Source organism: Capricornis sumatraensis, chromosome 10 (genome assembly GCF_032405125.1).
Source record: "Capricornis sumatraensis isolate serow.1 chromosome 10, serow.2, whole genome shotgun sequence".
In the NCBI taxonomy this organism is placed as follows: domain Eukaryota; kingdom Metazoa; phylum Chordata; class Mammalia; order Artiodactyla; family Bovidae; genus Capricornis; species Capricornis sumatraensis.
Window position 1 is genome coordinate 36,539,333 of NC_091078.1, and position 18,806 is coordinate 36,558,138.

General features: G+C 38.5%; 1 protein-coding gene across 1 annotated transcript in view; it reads left to right on the top strand.

Moving 5' to 3' along the window:
• LYST (lysosomal trafficking regulator) overlaps positions 1–18,806 on the top strand; it is a 140,412-nt gene that overhangs the window by 115,981 nt on the left and 5,625 nt on the right. Inside the window, exons 43-48 of the mRNA XM_068981849.1 lie at positions 3,144–3,374; positions 4,946–5,135; positions 8,254–8,390; positions 10,891–10,989; positions 15,960–16,099; positions 16,389–16,486. Of these exons, the coding sequence (XP_068837950.1) occupies positions 3,144–3,374; positions 4,946–5,135; positions 8,254–8,390; positions 10,891–10,989; positions 15,960–16,099; positions 16,389–16,486 (895 nt within the window). The remainder of the gene's footprint in view (positions 1–3,143; positions 3,375–4,945; positions 5,136–8,253; positions 8,391–10,890; positions 10,990–15,959; positions 16,100–16,388; positions 16,487–18,806) is intronic.

The window sequence follows — 18,806 nt, forward strand, 5'->3', positions numbered from 1 at the left end:
TAGATATGAAAATGGAATTTGCTTCCTGATTAAACGCTGAAAGTTAAATTATACAAGCAGGATACACAAACATGACAGATCTGTACCCAGCTTTAAAAACATGCACCTCACTTTAAAAAAATGCACCTCACTCTCTGTCTGACTCTTAACACTAAGAACAAAAGTGTAATAACACCCTTTACATTTAAGAGGTTGCAGTTCTCACTGCTACTCTTTCAGATTCTCTTCTAGTTTTCATTAGAACCTAAATAATACTATCTTAAGCTACCTGGCAGCGTTGTATCTCAGTTTCATTTTTGCCTTTTCCTATATATCACTTTGGACAAGTGACTTTTTCAACAATGTAGTATTACACATGAAGTCTTTTTTAAAAGATATATGTACCAACATTGGGTGGGAAAGAAAAGGACAGTGGCATGGCAAATCCTGAATTTTTACTCCCTTTCTAGACTGATTACTGCCCTAACCCGCCTTTCTCTTTAGCTTCATGTCCTGAGAAAGGTGACAGCGTGGAGGACACCAGTCACAGGGAGTACTGTGTGCTGACCTTTCTGCGGTGTTTTGGTTAAAGATGGAATATATTGACTGTTTCTCAGCCAGTCTGCTGCCCCTTGCTTGGGAGGTTAAGCTGTCCTTCTCCTCCACTGACAACCTGACCGAGTTGTCTGGGGAGGCTGAAAGAATATACATCACGTTACAGTCTTCTCACTGCCAGGTTCTTGTCAGGTTCAGCAGTATATGTGGAAGCCTCAAAAGCAAACACACAGAGAGGGAATCGGAATTAAATGAATCCTCTCCAAGGATGGTTGTGTTGCCCTTGAGCTTACAAGATGGAAACCACAAAGACTTTGCTTGGGTTTCAGCGTTACTGGTGTTTAGACTCTTGATTCTTCAACCCAGACAAGAGAAGAGACATAGACATACAAAAATCTAGGTTCCTTACTAATGTCTCTGTATGTAAGAAAACATATCTCAATAATTGATATTTGTAGACATCTTCAAGATGCGGGGGATGTGATATGAGTTAGCAACACAAAGTCATCCTGGGATACCAGCCATTGTGTCTTGAGAGGAATCCGACTCTTTCTTTGAGCATATTCACACAAAGAACAAAAGGGCATTTGAATATCACACAATTTCAGGCAGACACAGGTGGCTTTGAACTTCGAGTTCTCATTCTTATGAATTGAGAAAGTTGGAGTGGGGCAGGATCCTCTAGTTTTCTTCAGGCTCCATGTTGTCATATCCTTGAATTCTGTTATCTCTTTTGATTTTGTGGACCACCTGAAATGATGTTGACTCAGTTTTCTGACCAGTATCTGACAGACAGCCATAGAAAAAATAGATCCACTTACTAATTGCCTGCAGAAGCTATTTTGGATCAACTTAATTGAAAAATTTGTTTATTTTTTTTAATGAGTTCTTACTAAAAGACAAGACCAAAGAAAAACCTCATTTTGTTTTTTTTTTTTTCAATTTGAAGTATAATTGGCATACATTATATTAATTTCCAGTATACACCATACTGATTCAGTTATTTGTGAAATGATCTCCACAATAAGTCTAGTTAACATCCACCCCCTACTTAGTTACAAAAATTTTTTTCTTGTGATGAAGACTTTAAAGATTTACTCTCTTAGCAACTTTTCAAATTAATTGTAGTTATCATGCTGCACATCACATCTCCATGACTTATTTGTTGTGTAACTGGAAATTTGTACCTTGTGGGCCCCCTTAACTCATTTTGCCCAACCCCCACCTTTGGTAACTACCAGTCCTATGAGCTTGGTCTTTTGTTTAGATTCCACATGTAAATGAAATCATACTTACTTGTTTGGTATTTTCCTTGGTGATGTACAGGGAGGCCTGGCATGCTGCAATTCATGGGATCGCAAAGAATCAGACACGACTGAGCGACTGAACTGACTGACTGTCTGACTTATATCACTTAGCGTAATGCCTTTAAGTTCCATCCATGTTGTAACAAGATTTCATTCTTTTTTATGACTGAATAATATTTAGTTGCATATATTTACTACATCTTCTTTATCCATTCCAAGTGTACATGCTTAAGTTGCTTCCATGTCTTGGCTATTATAAATAAGGCTGTAATGAACGTAGGGGTACATACATCTTTTCAAATTAATGTTGTTTAAATGCCCAGAGGGCTTCCTTTGTGGCTCAGCTGGTAAAGAATCTGCCTGCAGTGTGGGAGACCTGGGTTCAACCCCTGGGTTGGGAAGATTCCCTGGAGAAGGGAAAGGCTACCCACTCCAATATTCTGGCCTGGAGAATTCTATGGACTGTATGGTGTTGCAAAGAGTCTGACACAACTGAGCAACTTTCACTTTCACTTTCAAATGCCCAGAAGTGGAAATGCTGATCATATGATAGTTCAATTTTTAATTTTTTGAGGCACCTCCATACCGTTTTCCATCCTGGCTGCATCAATTTACACTCCCACCAGCAGTGCACAAGGCTTCCTTTTCTCCACATCCTTGCCAACATTGTCTCTTGTCTTTTTTATACTGTCCATTCTAACAAGTGTGAGATGATACTTCATTGTGGTTTTGATTTGCATTTTCCTGATGATTAGTGATGCTGAGAATATTTTCATGTACCTCTTGGCTATCTGTATGTCTTTTTCAGAAAAGTATTCAGGTCGTCTGCCCCTTTTTAATTAGATCTTTGGTTTTTTTGCTGTTGAGTTGTATGAGTTGTTTCTATGTTTTGGATATTAACCCTTTATCAGTACATGATTTGTAAACAATTTCTCTCCTTCAGTAGGCTGTCTTCATTTTATTGATGGTTTCCTTTTGCTGTGCAGATAAATGAAGTCTTACATGACATTCTCTTAAATTAGAAATTAATTTTATAAAACTACCTAATTAACACCAGTCAAGACAAACATTATTTTTGTTTCATCCATTCAGAAGCATTGATGATTCCTATTCTGATCTCTTTGAGACTATTAATGATTATCACCCTGTTCAAAAACATTTTAAAATCCTTGCCATTCGAAATTTGAGAAAGGAAATCCTTTCCACTGTCCATTGCCTGGAGAATAAAACAAGTTGTTTCCCCTTTGGTATTATCACCAAGTCTTGCTTTTTACATTCCTCTCATTCTCTTTTTCTCTTCAGACATATTTTGGAATGGATGTCTCTGCAGTTGAAGATCCAGTTCAAAGACGAGCACTAGAAACCATGATAAAAACCTACGGCCAGACCCCTCGTCAGCTGTTCCAGTCAGCCCATGCGAGCAGACCTGGCTCCAAGCTCAACATCGAAGGGGAGCTTCCTGCCGCCGTGGGGTTGTTAGTGCAGTTTGCTTTCAGGGAAACCAGAGAACAGGTCAAGGAAATTACCTATCCGGTATGTCATATGGATTTTAATAGAATTCAGGAAAATATGGCTCAACTCCTGAGACATCAGACCTTCTCCCAAGCTTTAGAGGCTGGGAATTGAGTACCGTGGTCCCAGCCTGAAGGTGTGCACCAGCCAGTGAATACAGATGCCCGCATTACTAGTTCTGTGTGTAGAAGATGCTGCGTTAGTGATAAGAAGAGAGTGCTCTGGGAGCTCAGGTCAGATTGTGACCTCCCTGAGGGTTATTATGGGGAAAGCCCCACCAGGCAGTGACATAACAGGCATTGCAAATGAGAGGGAAGGAACCAGTGCATACATGCCTAGCATGGTCCTGGTTGTCAGCTTCCACCAGAAGTAATGACCAGAAGTGTAAATGTTTGAGTTTACAATTAAAGGGAAAATCTTACATGACTTTTTGGCCCCTCCAGATTGTCATGATAAGAAGTATTGCCTCTTAAAGTAGGAATTAAGTATTAATTTAATACTTAATTTATATTCTGAAATAGAAAAATAAAGCAAGCAAGCAATCCTTAAGAGTAAAATGGATTCTAATCCTCAGCTAAATTCTTCATTATTAAAGCAGCTTAAGGTGGAAGCCTGTGAGTTGTAAAGTGTTAAAGAGGTTTGCAGAAGGGAATCATAGAAAAAGAAAAGAAAAGGAAAAGAGGTTGTAAGATAAAGCAGAGATCTCAGATTGCAGTCATCTGTGCTCCACTTTAAGAGGAAATGGTTTTTAGAGACCTTGTTTTGACAACTGTTTCTTATTATAAAGTTACTTAAATACACTGAGTGTAGAACACTAAATGTAAACTCTTTATGCTCATAGCTCATGTATATCAAGTTTGCATATGTTTGCATGTTAAATGCAAGCAGAGCTTCTATAACTAGTAAGATCGAAATTGTAAAAGATCAATATGATAGACAGTATTGTTTTGCTGAACCCAGATCACTCATGTTGTTTTCCATAGTTGAAAGCTGTGTTTTTTGTTTTATGTTTACTTGTCAGTGTAACTCATGATTTTGAAGCCTTACAGATCATTTTAGTCATTATCATTACCAGGGTCATTATTTTTAACTAGAATCTATTATTTTAACATGTCAAAATAATTTAACAGTACAGCCCTGAAAAGTAATAAATACCATTTCATTTGCCACTATACTTATTGTTCATTAGCTAATTAAAGTTGGTGCATATGCAGGACCTGAGCAGGATGTCTGTTTGTAATAGGAATGGATACTGAACTGCCTCCTTCCCACCTCAGGACTTTCACACTGGCTATTCCCTCCACCTGGCATGCCCTGTCCCTGGATAGAGCCCTGGTGTGCTTTTATTTCACTCAGGTGTCTGCTTGCCTCAGAGACTCTTTCCCAACCCCTCATCTAACTAGCAACTCTCTTTCTCAGTCCTCTCCGCCTCCTTAGACTTTGTTCATAGCACTTGTACCACCTATGGAAATATGTGTTCCTCATCTGTCTTGTTTATCACTGTATCTAACCACCAGGAACACATATTTCCATGAGTGATTCTATATTTACTACCATTTTTTAAATGTACTTTTTACTTTTCTTGGTTTTAGAGTCCTTTGTCATGGATAAAAGGCTTGAAATGGGGGGAGTATGTTGGTTCCCCAAGTGCTCCAGTTCCTGTGGTCTGCTTCAGCCAGCCCCACGGAGAAAGATTTGGTTGTCTCCAGGCTCTGCCCACTAGAGCAATATGTGGTTTGTCCCGAAATTTCTGTCTTCTGATGACATACAGCAAAGAACAAGGTAAAATAAAACATGAAAGTCATCCTAGGTCTATGTTTCAAGAGATTTGAATGTTTCCCCTCATCTGTGCTGCTGTTTTGTTTCATTTCTGAGTTTGCTGAGTCCTTGGTGAAAAACCAGACTCAAGTTTGTGTTCATTTAATGCAAAGTAGGAATTGAAACATCCTACATGAAAAGATGAGAGCTAAAGACAGTGTCATTTGAAATGAGAGGGAGAATTGAAGGAGACAAGAATAAACAAACGTCTCACAAGGTGAAAACATTATCAGTTTCATAGAAATATACACTTTGAGGTTCTTGAATCCCAGAATAGACGACTTACTTGACCAGCAGTTCTAGTACCTCAGAAGGGACAATCGTGACAGTAAAACAGAATGAGGAAATCACGATAGCCTTGAAAATAGGTTTTAAAAATACATATGTCTGGAAAGCAGTCTTTTTCTCACCTCCCTGCACTGACTCACTAAACGCAACACATGGGAAAGTGCTGTCAGTAGAGGCCCTCTTGCTATTTCTAAATGTCACCTATACACTGGAAAACTAGTGACATTTTCCATTCAAGCAATTCCTCAGCCCTTCCAAATTAATCATTTTACTTAATGTGAAAGAACTCTCCCTACTTCCTAGGCCTGGGCTTTCAGCACTAAAATGAATGACTGAGGGCACCCATCTGTGCCTGTCAGGAGTATGCAGATTTGCCTGGAAACCAGAGTGTGGGCCTGACGCCTCTCGGTGTTGGTTCTGTGCGCTGTGCTCCTCTCACGGCCCCGCCCACCACTGGAGCACCCGCGCCCCAGCATCAGCCACTTCAAGGAATTTAGTGTGCTGGCTGGACCACAGTTCTTTTAAACTCACTCTCCCTTCTGTCATGAGATGAATGATTGCCTTTATAGTTGCCAGTAATAAAAGAAGCCACATACCATTTTATGAAAGTTTAGTGAACTAAGAGGGGAAGGTAAATCTGTTTAATCATCATTGTAATATCAGTAGTTTATTCTCACTAGTATGTTGCAGTCAGCTATGAGATGCGTCACAAGTAGTTTACTACCAATAACACTTAGAGGATCGAAATGTGTGAATAATTTGCCTTTAAGAAATTAATTAGAGTGGATTGAAGTTTATCTCTGTTGATCAGAGAAAGGGGCTGGTATTATTACTTAGCATGGTGGGACTTAAATATGTCCAATATAATAGCTAACCTACCTTATTTGTGCCACTACAGTCACAAGTCATAGCTGTGTTCATTCAGATTACACTTTATTTCCTCATAGAATGTAAGTGGGATTTGGCAGAATCTAGGTGTGTCCAGGAAGTGGTAACATACAAGTTATGGCCATGAGCTCGCGTGGCACAGTGCCTGAATTTGCACCCTAGTTCTGCTGCCTAATACCTGTGTATTTTTGTGTAATTTTGAGAAAATTACTTATGCTTCTCGATTCCTGGCTTTTAATCTATGAAATGGGAATAATAAAAGGACTTACTTCACAGGGTAATTCACTATAATTATTAAATGAAATAATATAAGGAATGGTTAACACCTGACTCTGGTGTGCTTAATAAATAAATGTCCGTCAGACTATGAACACTCTGGAGCCAGGGACTCTGAGCATTCACTGCCGTACTCAGTGCAGAACCATCCACAGGGGCATTTCCTAGTGACTAAGAGGGCAGCTGGCAGATGGGAGGTCATGTGTGTCGAGCACTGTTATATTAAATAACTGCCCTCTAGTTACGCATGTATAATACAGTGTAGCAACTAAACTGCCATGGTTTAATGATCTTTAGCTCAGTACAGGCCAATTACTTGAGAACTAACAATGCCTCAAAATTGTCTGAGGTGCTTTTTTCCCAAGCATACTCAGTTGGTTTACTGAGTATACCATTGGAGACACACCAAATTAGAATCTCTGGGGCTTGAGTCTAAATCTGCACATGCTGCAAAAGTCATTTTTTTGCAAACTCTTATTTAAGATCTACTATTCTAATAGGAAAGAAGTTGTTTATTTTTCTTTTAAAAAAGACATGGTGCATCTTGTGTTGCTGGAATGAGAAACCTGGGACAGTTATTGAGTTCTTACCACATGCCAGGATTTGTAGTAAAATCTGGGAAGTCCTGAGGCTTATCTAGAGAGGAGCATATATGTAGCAAGACTATCCTAATTTCTGTATTGCAGAACTGATATCCGCATTTGGAATTATACTCAACAAAGCAAAAAGAAATCTGTGAACTACATTGTTAATGTGCTCTTGATTCCTTAAACAAATATTTATTTGTTTTATTACTTTATATTATGTTATACTGTGCTATGTTTTATGCTATATATTATGCTGAGTACTCACATTCTATATATTATAGATATAACTATATATTAAGTGAGGTACTCACATTCTTCTTAAGGAACTCAAAGGTTCTTAGTTGTACAGGCAGCACCAGCTACCTACAGCTTTTATGCTGCATTAGCCCTAGTCAGTGTGCCAACAAGGCGTAGATTATGAGAAACACTGGAAAAGGATGTCAGAATGTCCAGATCTCTATCCCAAAAGGATGTAGTATTATGTTGAGAGTAGAACAAGAGAAGAACAGAACCTCATTATATGAACTTACCCCATACAAAATCTTTGCAGTTGCAGGATTAGATGATTCTTCTCAGGATTGCTTCTGCTCCAGCAATGGTCCCTCTCCAGCATTAGTAGTTCTCCATGCTGATTTTTCAGTATGGGGTATCTGGAAAATTATTTAAACGTTGTCTAGTTCATATTTATTATTAGAAGAAAAAGCATCACAGAACATAAATAGAGGAAGCTTAATTATCATTGTCTTTTATAAAAATTTCTCAACAGAAATTTTATTTCTAAGTCAAATAAATCCCTACCAAAATAACACAGGTGAAAAAGAATACAGTTCCAACCTTAGAATCCTATTAGCCTTAAAGAAATGAAACTAACATAAATAGGTCCATCTTATGGCTATAAAGGTGATTTTGCACTGGAATGACCATGTTCTGCTATGTGAACTTCAGGCCTTAAAGGCCAGAATGGTCTTTAACCTGCCATTTCAGTGGGCTGTCCAATGATAACTGATCAGTGGCGACTAATACTTTTATTTCTCTTTCTTGAGGTGTGAGAAGCATGAACAGTACTGACATTCAGTGGTCAGCCATCCTGAGCTGGGGATATGCTGATAACATTTTAAGGTTGAAGAGTAAACAAAGCGAGCCTCCAATAAACTTTATACAAAGTTCACAGCAATATCAGGTAAACATTTTTATGAAGTACTTCATAATAATAATTAAACATATGCTTTAGAAGGGAGTCAGACTGATGACAGCTAGTATTTAATATCCTGTAGTTAGTCAAGAAGCTGATGATGCTAGACGTATGCCTTGTTTACAGTGCTGACAGCCTTCCTAACTGCTGCTGTACTGACTATGTCCCCAAAGTTTGTTCTCTACCCCAGCAGTCCCCAGCCTTTTTGGCACCAGGGATTGGTTTCACAGAAGACTCTTGTTCCACAGAGAAGGGAATAGGGGGATGGTTTCAGGATGATTCTCCTAAGGAGCCCACAACTTAGATCCCTTGCATATGTAGTTCACAGTAGCATTCGTGTTCCTATGAGAATCAAGTGCCACTGATCTGACAAGAGGTGGAGCTCAGGCAGTAATATGAGTGATGGGGAGCGGATGTAAATACAGATGAAGCTTTGCTCACTTGCCAGCCAGTCACCTGCTTCTGTGTGGCCCACTTCCTAACAGGCCATGGACTGCTACTGGTCTGTGGCCCAGGAGTGGGGGACCCCTGCTCTTCCCATCTCTTGTTGAGACTGTATCATAATCTCCTACTCAGCATCAGCTCACAGCAGTGTTGGAACAAAATCACAATTGATTTTTTTCTCAGTGTTAACTTGCCTTTTGTTACTATGTCATTTTCAATAACCAGAGCATCATCTACTGTACCTGGCTTTTTTAAGTAGACCAAGAATTCAGGCATCACTGCATGGTAGAAAGAGCCTTGGGCCTTACTAAAGCCCTGCCATCCCTGTGATCTATGTTAGTGTCCAGCTCTGTTACTTACTATGTAGGCTTTCACAAGTGACTTAACCTTTCCCAGCTTGAGTTTCTTTCCTCCTGCTTAAAATGGGAGTAGTCATACTCCCACTACTCTCTCATAAAACTGTTGTGAAAATGTCTCCAGTGTTTGTGAAAGTATATTGTAAACTATAAAACACCATATACACACACAAACACACACACACAGTACTGCTACAACTTTTTCCAGGACTAAATTGTATGCTAAACCTTCTCTCTTTGACTGTCTTTCCATAGGAAGTTCTTTTACTGCTTTCTGACTTCCATTATCCAGATACACCTGGTGCCAACTCACACATCCTAACATTTGTCACCATTCCCTGAGCACCTTAGAAATGGAGTCAGTGCCTACTCACACATCCTAACGTTTGTCACCATTCGCTGAGCACCTTAGAAGTGTAGTCAACGGAAGGCTTCCCAGGTAGCTCAGTGGTGAAGAATCCGCCTGCCAATGCAGGAGACATGGCTTCAACCTCTGATCTGGAGAGATCCCCCGTGCCTTGGAGCAACTATGCCCGTGCACTGCAACTGCTGAACCTGTGCTCTAGAGCCCAGGAGCTGAAACTGCTGCCCATCTAGAACCCGTGCTCTGCACAAGAAAAGCCACCACAATGAGAAGTGTACACCACAGCTTGAGAGTAGCTCCTCTCTCCATAACTGGAGAAGATCTCGTGCAGCAACAAAGACTGCTCACAGCCAGAAATAAATAAATAGAAGTGTCTAAAAGAAAAAGAAGAAAGAAATGGAGTCAGTTACTTGTAGGGAATTTTTGGCAGTGAAGAAAAGGAGAGCAATGACTTGTTTGCTTAATCTTCAGTATGCCTGAAAAAAGGTCACATCACTGCCTTTTGTCATCTGGCTTACTAGTAAACTAACAAAAGTAAGAATAAAGGACAGTGAAAAACAACCTTACTCGAAGTTTTAGTAAGAATTTCAACACTGCAAAATTATTTCCGTCATGTAAAATTGGGCAGAGAAACATCATTAAAGATGAAAAAACACACTCTCCTCAAGTCCTTTCAGTAAAACAGGATGATCCAGATTTTGAGCAAATGTGGTGTGATAAAGTACTTCCAGTCAAATGACTACCTAGATAAGAATACCATATTTCATTTTGTTCTTGGAATATGTCATTCACTTATTAGTTCTTTAGTTTGAGTGAATTTGTCCAGGATATTATCATACAAAGACCCACACTCTGTGATTTCACTTATCTGATCAATTTCGTTATCGTCATTACATATTAGAGTCCTGCTCTCTCTTTGCCTCATCTTCTGATTGATCTCTTAACTGTGAAACATATTCCTGTTAATTTTCTTCTCTTTTCTGTTATCACTGGAAAATGAAAAATTCTGAATTCCCAGCTGTGTTCAATGACAACTGAAAGAAACGGTGTCTCTAGTCTTTTATACTTTCTCAAAAGATGACAGCATTCTTTGGACAATGCAATAAGAGAACCAAAAGATGACAGTTTATATCACATTTTACAGCTTTTAGACATCTCAAAGTTACATAGTACTCTATTACTATGTCTTGTACCATTTTAATCACTTCAAGTAAAATATTTATCTTAATTTTATGAGCATATATTTCTAAAATAAATGTCAGAAAAGTAGAAGCATTTCTCACGCTTTTTAAGCATGTTCATCTTTGACTTGTCCTTTTCTTAGGTGACTAGTTGTGCTTGGGTCCCTGACAGCTGCCAGCTGTTCACTGGGAGCAAATGTGGTGTCATCACAGCTTACTCAAACAGGTTCACAAGCGGCACGGTAGGTCCTGGGCACATTTGTGGGATTTTCATGTCAGTGAGGGGAAGAAACCCTTTATAAAGTATAATTTATTTAGTATAAGAGCAACTTACATTTTTTGTACTTTAATCTCTTCTTCACAGAAGCTCTGATAATGTAAAAGATCAATATCTAACTCTTTTATTAGGATCATAAAAGAATTTTTAAAATAACTGTATACGGACAGAAACAGAAAGTATTTTGAGTTATGCTTTGCTTTTTCATGACATTTTGGTGGTTCTTTCTGTTCTCAGTATCGACCTGAATGCTTAAAGGGTATCCCACAAGATTCTGTAAAATTTGGAAGTGCAGAACTCCTAACATTCCTAATACTCTGAGTGAATTAAATGACAGAAAAATCCAAGTAGCCAGTCTCTATTCTACCACTTACTGGAAGAAATTTTTTCAGCCGTTCACTGAATCTTTTAAGATTTGTGAGTTAAATTATTAAAACAGTCTAGTAAAGAAGACATTATGCCATACTTCTCTTAATTTACTCTCATTTCTTTAATCAGCTGTCTGTGGTGCCATTGAAGAGTAGAGGCAAGTTTAGAGTGATAACTCAGTGATAACCATTCTGTTCTAGAACATTCTATGTGCCTTTTTTTTTTTTTAATTAAGTTTTCTCCATTATTTTATAAAACATGTTCTACTGGGTGAAACCTGTTTTCCTAGCATAGGGTGACACTAGGTTCCTTACTTTTCTGAGCAAGTTTATTCAGTTTTAAACCCTTGTTAAGGTTCTTTGCCACCTTCCTTAGGGTATAAATGTGACCATAATATTGTTTCTGTCTCTTAGTCTAAGGAGTCATTAAAATGCTTGAAGCAGAAGTGATATGATCCAGTCAGCATTTTAAGACTATCATTGTAGAGCCTGCAAGGAAAAACGCTTAAAGGGCCATGAGACTGGAAGGAAGGGTACCAGTTAAAAGGTGCTGTGGTGATGCTGGCAGCTATCCCAAGGACTCTATAGCAGGAGGTGGGCTCCTACAGATTATTGCAGAAGAGCGGGGTGTGCGCTCTAAGACTGACACACAGGGTAAAAGAGCCAGAAGTCGGCCCAACCAGGTGTCAGGGAGCCTGAAAAATTAGACTTGAGCTGGATCTTAAAGGATCATTTTACTAAGTGGAGAAAAGAGGAAAGAGTCATCAGAGTACACTCACCACTTGGAATTAAAGGCGTGGTAGTTCGGGAGTGGCAGATACTTTGTAGTTCAGAGTAGGACTGCTGGGAGGAGTGGCAGGAGAGTAGAGAGAGGTGAGGGTCTTATACATAGGCCACAACGAGAAGAGTGCTAGGGAGTCTGGGCAGAGGGGTGTGCCTTCACGTTTGGAGTGTCTCATTTCTTTTTACTCCCCAAGGCCTAATTCAGATGTCAGTTTTGTAATATCTCTGATATTTACTGCTGCCGTTGCCTTTCCACTGCTGAGCACACCTTTCTGTTTCCTTTTTCCTACACATACATTCTGATCTCTGCTGCAGAGTAGTCCTCTGCTTGTGTGCTCAGATCATTTGTTCCTTGTCATCCAAAAACTATCTTCCATCTTTTATTTCCTCTTTTCCCAACACTTTGAACAGTCTTGTTCTTAGTTTTCCTTACTTCCATTCTCCCTACAATTTAAATTTTTAATTGTACGCTAACACAGTATGCAGTATTGGGTTTTTTTTAAAAAAAAAAGGATTAAGTTGTCAATATAGGAGTAATTGTACACAGCATAGCTCTGAAGCAGCAGATCAAAGGTGTAGCTGTTATCATTTGAATACAGCAAGATGTGTGCTTCTTTTAGTTTGAAGTTATTGTAGGCTTGTGAAGTCTTATGTTGCATACCTTTCCTCAGTTCTACCCTTTCCCAGAAGTTGATTTTTCAGCTTATATATAAGGGTTTTCTTTTTCTCCTAATAGGTAATCAAGTCATGAGATAAACAGTTACTATTTAAACCATGTCCAAAAGTGTATCTTAGCTGTGTGATTTTATCATTGGTTGATATAAGGGAAGGTTACCTGGGATTTTGTGGGTATTGTTGTTGCTTTTTCTTGGGCACCATCTCATCATTTGGGGGTCCCTGAAGTTGCAGATGTGACCCTGTGTCTGTGAGGTTGGCAGGAAGCACCTCATGTTCACTAGTTTCCGTTGCCCAAACCCACTGAATGCCATGGTTCTAAAAGTATTTATGTTCTTGTTTGTGTTGCCCTTGACAGCAAAAAACAGGCTTCCAAGTGCCAGGTAGGCTATAACTAAAATAATTGTTGCTTGAAAATATTTTCAAGGGAATCTTATGAAATACTTTCCTAAGCTAGTGAAGCACATCTAACTTCGAGCATTGCTTCTGTTGAATCTCCCAAGATAGTCTGCTAAGATGCATTCTACATACCTAATGATGAATACATTGATTGGTTATAGGGAACTGTTATCTATAAGCCCTTTATATATTAGAGAAGAATGTCTTCAAAGGTGATAACTGATCCTAAAATAACTGATCTTGAGTCGTTTTACACTAATTAATGTGCCCATGTCATCTTTATAGAAGTGAACAGCTGTATTTCTATTCTCAAAATTGATGGCAGGGAGAATAAATATACAGTTTATCCAAGGTAGTATCAAACCATTCAAGAACATTTTGTGAAGAAGTAGGCCAGCAGAAGATTTCTGTTCTACCCATGGAAATTATTTTCTGATCCCTCAGGGAATCATCTAGTAACACTGACTCTTAGAGTAATTTTAAAGTGTAAAATCTAAAATTTCAACACCCACTGTAGGGTACCTATTTTCTGTTTACCCCATAAATATTATTTGTAGTCATAAAGTAAAAAAATACACATACCTATGTGTATATATATTTTAACAAGCAAGGAGGGAGCTCTAGCCTTGAGTTAGATATTCTTGGATTATCTGTCAGTCCTAGAATATTGACACTGACCTTGAGACAGCCCCTTATAAGAGGAGTAGAAAACAGCAGCAAGGGACAGAGCAAAAGGAGGGTGTGGGTGTCCCAGGGAGGTTCTCGCCCAAAAGGCCGGTCCTGGAGAGTGAGGATGAGTCAGATGGAGCCAACTCTTGCCTGGATATACAGCCTGGGTTGGAATTCCCTGGGTGGTCCAGGATCCTTGAGACTAAACTTTGAATAAGGCATCCCTAGACTGGCATGGTGATCCAGATCATCCAGGAGAAACGAGGAAGGTGCTTGCATTTATTCCACTAATAGAGGAATCCCTACAAATAATTTTCTAATGTAGTAACAAATATACAAAACCAAGCATGAAAATTTACAGATAAACAATGAATATGTGAAAAAGTTAAGCTTATTAATAGTTATAATAAGAGAAATGCAATTAAAAGCAACCTTGATTGCCATTTAAAACTTGGGAAATTTTCAAAGATTTAGAATGACCGCTGAGACACAAATCCAAGCAGAGAAGGAAAGGGCTCAAGCCTTTCTGAACAGTCAGTTCTTCAGTCCCAGGCACCCTGAAGCATGGTCTGCAAGGATGCTGGCACATCTCCGTGGCCCCACAGACTCCTTCCTGGCCCTGTGGGGAGGGTCCCAGAGGCGAACCAGAAGGGGCCCAGACCCAGGACTCATGCCCTTGTTCAGAGCCATCTGGTTGCTATGATTGTGTTCAGTTGAAGGCCACATGTCCTAGCTAAACAGAAGCCACTGCCACACAACTTAGGCCAGTGTTTCCAAGGAAGACTGGTATTGCCTGGTCATTTGAGTCTTTAAGTAAAAAATACGTATTTTTATGTGAATAAGACACTGGACTATGGAGCATTTAAAATAGATGAGCTGCAGCTAATAAAGTCAATATAAGTATGTTTTAAAAACAATGGTGGTCAAAAAAGGCAAAATAGATCGGATGCCTAAAGAACAATAAATACCATATTTATAAAGTTTATCGACATGAAACCCAATATGTTGTTTATTGTTATAGTAGCATATAGTAGGACATAAATTCTAAATACACAGGAAACAAATGCAAAATTCAGGATAATAACTTCTGAGAAGGGAGAGGAAATATGATGTAAAACAGTACACACACTATGTAATATTTAATGTTTTCTATATTTAAAAAGTAAGCTCATATTATAAAATGTTAGGATTAGTTTAACTGAGTGGTCAGTATACAGATTTTCATTGTATTTATACTTTCTACTTTTCTATATTCTTTGAAATATTGAAATACTTTATGACAGTATAAACCTAGTATAAAACAAAAATTATACCCTGTGGACATCTGGCATCTGTGAACAGTGTGGACCTTGGAACACCAGTTTGCAAGCTTTGATTTTGAAAACCAATCCACAACTATTGATGAGTAATACATTGCCATTGGTAGCATCAGGAGTCACACTATCAATACTGTAAAATTATTAATATTCACTGATCCACTATGAGGATTCTGGAAATTTATTCTAAAGGAGTGATATAGAGGAGGAACAAAACTTATGTACATAAATTTAAAAATTATGAAATAAAAATAAACTTTATTTATGGCATCTAACATTTTGAAAACATTGGAAACAATTTTAAATATCTGTCAATAAAGGATGTTCAAGTAAATTATGGTATACTAACTGTATAGAATATCATAACACTTAAAAATCATTTTGAATACACTGTCAAAAATGAGAAATGCTTATGGGAGAATGTATGAAATGAAATAGAGAACTATTTATATGGAGATAATCACAGCTGTTAAAGTACATGTATATTCGGCCAGACTGGAAAAGAATAGACAAAAATGGAAAGCTTATCAGTTGATGAGATTACGGTCAATTAAAACTTTTTTTAATGTTTAACTAATTCTCCTCTTTAGAAAAAGTTGAGCTAGGTTGAAAAAATTTGTTTGAGAAGAATGTTTGAGTCACTTGGGTTGTTTTGTTTTTGAGATAACAGTACTAGAATACCTTTTGTCATGGCTTTTAGCTTATGCTTATTTTTTAAATTTTAGCCTTCAGAGATAGAAATGGAGTCTCAGATCCATCTGTATGGGCACACAGAAGAGATAACCAGTTTATTTGTCTGCAAACCATATAGTATAATGATAAGTGTGAGCAGAGATGGAACCTGCATCATATGGGATTTAAACAGGTACAGAAGATTTCCAACTCTAAAATAGCTGTTTTTAATGTTTCAGTTCTTACTGTGAGAAACAGATGCATTTTTATTAATGTAAAATAATATCTTTACATTATCATAACTTTAAGCATGAAATACAGACTTTACCTTTGTAATCTTATTGAATTAATAGATCAGTTAGGAATAGAGTCAGGAATCCCTTATAAATAGTAGGTACATATACTGACCAAAAGAATTATACAAATAAAAGAATGTAGTTTTATTTAATGTTCATATGCAAATTCATGTCTTGGTCTTTCAGATTATGCTACGTACAAAGTCTGGCGGGACACAAAAGCCCAGTCACGGCCGTCTCTGCCAGCGAGACTACAGGTGACATTGCTACAGTGTGTGACTCAGGTGAGCTGGCCCTAGACCCAAAGCACAGAGCGCTTGCACTAACGTGTGCTCAGCTAGCTTAAATCATCATAGGTTACATCATCGTAGGTTAAACAGTCACGTTACAGCCCTCTGGTCCCTGCCAGACCTGAATACTTAGGGAATAGCATGTATGTGTATTCAGTTCAGTTCAGTCGCTTAGTCGTGTCTGACTCTTGCGACCCCAAAGACAGCCCCATGCAAGGCTTCCCTGTCCATCACCAACTCCCGGAACTTACTCAAAGTTATGTACATCGAGTCAGTGATGCCACCCAACCATCTCATCCTCTGTCGTATGAGTATTAAAATGCAATAAAGAAGATTGAGTCCATCAATTTAGGCTTGTGCTGTGCTTAGTTGCTCAGTCGTGTCCGACTCTTTGCGACCCCATGGACTGTAGGCTGCCAGGCTTCTCTATGGGGATTCTCCAGGTGAGAATACTGGAGTGGGTTGCCATACCCTCCTCCAGGGCATCAGCAGAGGATCAGTTTTGTATTATATGTGTCTTCTAGTTCCTGCAAGACCGTATTACAGAATAACAATGGAGGTATAATGTGCCCCAGATTTACATGAGAAAGATAGATCTTTTAATCAAAGGTCTGGCTTTTAGTTTTATTTTCATGTATATGTATTAAAAAACTTGATGGATCCAGTAGGTAAGAACAGTTGGCAAGCTCATAAGTTTTCTGTTTGCATTTCCACTAATTGAAAGGATACTTCAAAAAACTGTTTCTTTTTGTCCACTCGGAACAAGTATCTTTGACACATCTGCAGTGGGTGGTCTTTTATCCTTTGCTTGCATTTTTTATATTGTTTTTTCCTGACACCAAATGTGTGGTCTTTCCAGACACTAAACTCTTCTCCAGTTCTGTGACACCAAATGGGTGTCCAACAGTGCAATTCATTTCTGACACTAACTAGTTGAAGTTGGCAAACTTGGGAGTCTCAAGGCCCCCACGAGTTTCAATAATTCTCTCCGACAACTCACAAAACTCAATAAAACACTGTACTTACTACTGTAGTTCATTACAAAGTGAACAGCCACAAGAAAAGGTCCAGAGGTCTGTTCCTGTGGCGTCAGAAGGCACCACCATCCTGGCCCATGACTGTGCTCATCAGTCTCCTCCCCTGTTTAGGGGTTTTTCTGAGGTTCCATTATGTACACCTGGTATATTCAATCATTGGCCATTAGGAACTGACCTTCACCTGTAGCCCCTCTCCCCTCCCCAGAGGTGGGAGGTGCTGTAAGGGCAGTTTCTCTGCTGGCCAGCCCCCACTTGAAGCTGTCTAGGACCTCCCCAGGAGTCATCTCCCTAACATACAAAAGACAGTAAATTAACAAGAGTTTAGGAGCTCTATGCCAGGGTCGTGGGTCAAAGTTCAAATATATATATATATATATATTTTTTTTTTTTTTACCATACCACAGATATCTCTTGGAATTTTGTCAATTTTACAAAACACTCATCATTCTTATATTCAAGAAAAGTAATGTCTTCAGTCATGCTTCAAGATTTCAGATGTGAAGTATTAATATTTGCCAGGCTTTAGCCCCCAGTCATAAAGTAATGAATGTCATGAACACATTCTTATTCCCCAGTCAGCATAACTAAAGGGAAAGATCTTAAACAGTTGACTTTGGTAATAAAAGTGTGCACAAATGGTTGATGACTTTGCTAACTGTTCTTCCTTATTTGTACATTGGAGGCTTTTAGTGTGTCACACACATCAAGAGGGAATCTGGGGGGGAAAGATAGTGATGACTTATCTAGAGTTCCCTACTTTCTTGTTTTGGCAACATTTGGAAGTTAGAACTGACCCTGAGGGAGCTGAATTTTGTAAAGTAATTACTTTCCTGCTGCCAGTAGTGATTTATATCTGTGATATTATATCAGCTAGTCATGTGGGAACAAGAAACCAAATTACTTTTGCTTATATTTACCAGATCACTAGTAGGGTATTTCAAGTGTCCGTAGGCAGTACACACAGTATAATAGAGTAATGGGCAGAACTTTCTTCCCACTTTGAACAAAAAGGCCTTCTCAACTTGTTTGAGGCCTCTCAATACATATACAAGAGGAGTCATAAAGAGCATTTGGTAGAGAGCATGATAAAAGTAATGACTTTTTAAAAGAGGACAAATTCATGTTTAGTGACCTGGACTACATTTCATTCTCCTATTTTTATACTCTAGGAAGGGAAGAAAGTTAACCAGATTTAACCTATCAAAAAATCCTGACTTTAGTGAGAACCATCCAAGTAACTTTAAAATCAAAATTTAAGATAAATATGTATGTATATG